The 5,006-nt window shown below is 40.5% G+C and overlaps 1 protein-coding gene across 5 annotated transcripts in view; it reads left to right on the top strand.

The window, feature by feature from the left end:
* Positions 1–1,221: 1,221 nt before the first annotated feature.
* Positions 1,222–5,006, top strand: part of uckl1b (uridine-cytidine kinase 1-like 1b) — a 16,295-nt gene continuing 12,510 nt past the window's right edge. For 2 of the 5 annotated variants that reach the window (XM_085147163.1, XM_085147164.1), the window contains exon 1: positions 1,222–1,352. In XM_085147163.1, coding sequence (XP_085003289.1) covers positions 1,279–1,352 — 74 coding nt within the window. In that variant the 5' untranslated portion in view covers positions 1,222–1,278. The other 3 variants (XM_085147166.1, XM_085147167.1, XM_085147168.1) reach the window with 2 other exon arrangements.

Here is a 5,006-nt window from a genome sequence, read left to right as displayed (position 1 = left end):
CATGTGTCATCTCTGTCACCTTTTAGTTACTTTTTTATGGCTATTGCAATGTACAATGTAGTTGATGGGATTGTAGATTGTGTAAAGATGATGAAGATGGTTATATACAGACAATTGGTGGAATATAATAAACTTATTGGGGTGAATATTTTGACAAACACAAGGCTGTGAAATAAGATTAATAGTCTTTTTAGCCAAGTATAGACAATAGACTATATATATTCAAACCAACATCACACATTAAAAGTAGGCCCTTAGTGCATAAATGTTTTTTTAAATGCAGCTGAATAATTAGGGTTACAATTTTATCTAATACTGGCTTTTATCACACTTGTGCATAGTTTATTAAAGCTGCACTAAGTAGCCACTAATTGTGCTCATGAAAAAAAAAGGAAATATATATTTGTACAGTACTGTGCACAACCCCGGAGCCACCCCTCACATCTTTATATTTTGCTAGGAAAGTGGAAATTTGGGGCAGAGATTTATTGAAACGTACAAAAATTCCTGGAAAATAGTGTAGGTGGAAACTATTCTAAAGAGCTTGGAATGTCCACCTTCATTCACCAACACAGCCTGAACTCTGTTAGGAAAGCTTTCTTTTAATTTCTCAAAGAAGTCAAGCCAAGCCAGTTTATTTATACTGTGCACTGAAACACAACAGACACTGAACAAAGTGCTGCCACAACACTGGTTCATTCCTTGATATAGGTGATTTTTTGTTGTTGTTGTTGTTGTTGTTGTTTTCTTTGTTTGTTTTCCATTAGTAGGTCAGTGTTAAGTGGTTTAACAAACAAATAACATTCTTCTGAAAATGTTAAGGTACAAGAACTGGACTGAAAATCATTTAAAAGACCTTAAGAGAACTATTGCTCAAGGCTGCTTTAAGCAATAGTTCTTAAAGCAAAATATAACTATAGCAATAGTTATATTTTGTTTCTTGGAAGCAAAATATAAGGAAATATGAGTGGCTCAAGACACAGCACTGTAAAGTTATTTAGATTTAGAGAGAGATTATGAAGCAAAACTAAAATTTAAAAACTGACTAAAAAGATTAATCTCCACTCCCACCTACACGTGGCCTGTAAAAGGCCCTGTAAGCTTAAAATAAAAGTACATGCTGCTTATTGTGAATAGAAAAAACGGATCACGTGCATTCTGGGGCTTGAAGTCCAAGTGCAGCCGCGAAGCTGAAAGAGATTCTACTGAAGAAATACAAGTCCCATGATGCCTCAGCTGTGACTGCGCTCTTAACACCTGATTGTCAACAGGGCAGAAATGTCTGTGGTTAGCGTGGAAGACAGGCGCTCAACGATGGACAGCGAAGCGAAAACTTCCTCTGTATCGAACAGGTATAGAGTTTGTAGATTGCTTCGGAAACATTTGGTATTATAGTACATTATTATGAGGTTACTGGATGCATTTTTTTTTCATCTTATCCTGGCAGTTGGGTTAAGCATCTTTACGGAAACACGACCTGTTACACTGTACACTGTACTTGTACTGGTACAGTAATTAATATATAATACGTCTGATATCTGTAACAGCAGTCTAGAAGTTACAGTATAATTATTAGTTTATTATAAATATAATAAACCCGAGGCCTGCTTTTTGAGTCTCTCGTTTTGCCCACTCTCTCTCCCTCTCTTTGGCTTTACGATCTGTCATCTTATTTTACACGAGGTTGCCTCGTAGCTTTACTTCATTGTAATCTTCTGAAACGAAGAAATCACATCAAACACGTCTTTACAAAGCAGTCACTGTTAACTGAAACATGCTCACCTATTTTAACGTGTAACGGGAATCGCTAGAGAGAATTGGAGAGCTAGCTTAAAGCAGAGAAAGTGGACTAAGAGAGCTTTCTTTTAGCAGAGGTGGAAAGCACGCGCCTTGGTGTTTTCTGGAGGTACTGCGGCGTGAGTAAAGCGGGTATTTCTGGCAAATGTCATCTTCCTATGGGATATATAAGGTAACGGAACAGAATAACATTTGGGTTAGGTGACTAAGGCTCAAGATGAAGCACTTGGTCCAGTTGTTTGTCAGCTGCTGGTCTGCCTTAGATGTTCAATACCTCGTTATTCCACAAGAGGGCGGTATTGTATTGGTGTGTCCGCTGAGGGAAGTTCCTGCTTTTTTAGACGTCAACCTTAGTGGCTCGCAGGCTTTAAAGTTATACTCACATTATTAAATGTATGACCGCTGATTTTAATATAGTTGTATGACAGGACTCAGTTGGTCACTAAAATATAACCTAACACAGAGGCACCATAAACTGTTAATTGAGGCAGTACCAGGCCAGTCAAGAGCTCTGCAAGGCAAAGGTTTCTATGCACTGCAACTTCCCTTTATCACTGAATATATTTGATTTTTAAAAAATTAGTAAGTAAAGTCAGCATTACATGCTGTTACTAATATGTTTAGCTTATATTATAGTGTGTTTACAGTATTAGTTTTAGGTTAAGTGTTATTGCAGCCGAGACTTTGTAAGCCTCCTGTGCATCACTGTCGCCATAGCGAGATGGCTGAATGTTTGGCATAGAAACCAGTTCAGGCTTCTTGTTTCGATGTGGCTTTCTTGCTCTGCAGCTGTCCTCTCGATGAAGATTAAAGCGACAGTGACACTACCAAACCATTACAGTTCAGATTAGAGGAGAACACTCAATTCTCTTTCCCCTGTTGGTCCCCTGTATATAATATTAATAAGTGAATAAAGAGAAATGAAGTCTGGTCAGAATCCATGTTCCAAAATATTTGGAAAAGCTTTCATGTTGCTTTGTATTATTTCTAGTAGCTTCTCTAAGCTGTTTGATTGTTTTTCTGTGCACTGAAAAGCAATTAGTCCATCTCCTCTGAACTCTGAACATAATGATTTGTTTGTCTGTACAAGTTGTGGCTAGGGAGGAGTGGAATGGCGTGCATGTGTGTGTGTGTCTGTGTGCGTTTCCCAGGGCTGTTCCCCAGACTGTCAGCTGATAGAGCAGCAGTGGTAGTGTTGGGTTTCATCATGCTGTTTATTCCCGAGTCTTCACTGTGAGTGAAAACAGGGAGGGGACTTTGCTCTTCGGGCGTGTGTGTGTGTGTGTGTTTGCTGTGGTGCTGACATCTCTAGACTTGGTATAAGGCACACAGAGGCACTGTATGTCCCCACAGGGTAAAAGCACATCAGCTCCCCTCTACCCTTCCCCTCTGTCATCCCCGCACCCCCTTCAATTTCTCTTCACCTCCCCAACACAGCCTGAGGCGTCTCTGTTGTGAATTCAGCCAACTGCATCAACATCAGAGGAGAATAATCGCTGGCTGTGTGACTGCGCCGCACTCTTGTTATTTATTTCTTTGTTTTGTCTTGTTTTGGGTTGTTTTTTTCCACCCTCTAGTTTGTTTCTTCTCTTGTCGCTCTCTTCTGGTTCCTCTTTCACCTCCGGCCACATACTGCGACACTGACTGCCAAAGACAGATGACCCAAGCTTGGCATGTGTCTGTGTGTGTTTATATATGCGGGTGTGTGCGTGTGTGTACCAGGAGTGGTGTGGTCCGGTTCTAACTCGGTGCTATTAATACACCCTAATGAACATAATCTGGAGGGCAGGTTATCCTCTTATGTTTGTTGGCTGGGCGTCTAATGGGAGGAGCAGCGAGTTAGTGAAAGAGGAGGGAAATGCTGTGCTGTAGTTTCACACTTTTCTACCAAGCTGCAGTGCCTTCTCTCTCGCTCTGTTGAGAGAATGGAAGAAATAGAAAGCTAAGCAAATGTTTAAAGTTTCGTTTCTCATCCAAGCCGATTCCCATGTATATTAACCACCTTCTGTCGCCACCTCTCTGGATGTGATGCTCCAGAGAGGAGCGCTGTTAAGTGTGTGTTTGAGTGCATATGAATATATACACTGAGTATACCGGCTGACAATAGTATAGGATTAAAACACAACTTTTGGAGTACAAACACTGGAAGCTTCCCAGTTATGAACACTCTACCAGCTTACTCAGGAGCTAGAATATCTGGCTGTTGGACGCTAAGATCTGATGGCAGGTAAGTGCATTTTATTTACTTTAATGTATTCCTTAGGTGACCTGGGCAACTTTTTTCCTGTCTCTAGTTTAAATGTCTTTAAAATGTGTACAGTTAATGCTTTTAAAAGTCTGGATAAACAGGAAAGACAACTCCAAGTTGAAGCTCACTTGTTTATACCTTCTAGGTTTTTGTCTACATACTTTAGGAAATGTGGCACCTTTTAAGTGCAAATGTGATGTGAGGAATCGTAAGGTTTTTTTTAAACTGAGAATTTTACACTGTAGTAGTGTTACATACTGATGTCTGATGTCTGATGTCAAACAGTAGTCACTTTATGCAGCTAGGTTGTGTTAATTTACTCTTTGTGTGAGCCATTGTGGAGAAAGTAAAGAAAAACATGTCGCTTTACTGACATTAGATGTGACGTTGCATCTTGATTTGCTGCTAATATTATCCTTCAATCTGCTGCCCATAAGGCTTAGATGTCTGCTTCATAAGGGCCTTCTCAGGTACCCCACACTATAACTTCTTATCACAAAGGTGCATTCATGTAATGTTTTGAAGCACTGGGTACTGTGTGACCACAGAACAAGGACATGATTCAGCACAGTCAGCTAAGCTAATCTTTTATTGCACACTAGTGGGGTTTTAACTGATAACCATACTTCAGTGAGCTATGTCCCGCGCACGCTCTCAGCAGTCTCCCACTCTGGTCCCTGGCTCCGTCTAACCAGGTGACCCTGGTGAGATAAGATAAATCTTTGTTCTCTCTTGTTTGCTCCTCTTCTGAGCTCCTGGCAGTCCACCTGGGCAGGTATATGACCTATATAAATGTGTGGAGCCTGACAGTTGACTGGAAAACAGAGGAAGAATTTGTTTTGTAAAGACACAAAGTCTTTGCGTTTGTAAAGACTTGTTTATTACAAACGCCGCTATAGTTATGGCCGCTGGCTTTTTACAGTCTTCACTGGGTGAAGTGTGGATGGCTCGGATAATGCAG

This window comes from Neolamprologus multifasciatus, chromosome 20 (genome assembly GCF_963576455.1).
Source record: "Neolamprologus multifasciatus chromosome 20, fNeoMul1.2, whole genome shotgun sequence".
Taxonomy (NCBI): Eukaryota; Metazoa; Chordata; class Actinopteri; order Cichliformes; family Cichlidae; genus Neolamprologus; species Neolamprologus multifasciatus.
This window is presented reverse-complemented; position numbering and strand designations above follow the sequence as displayed.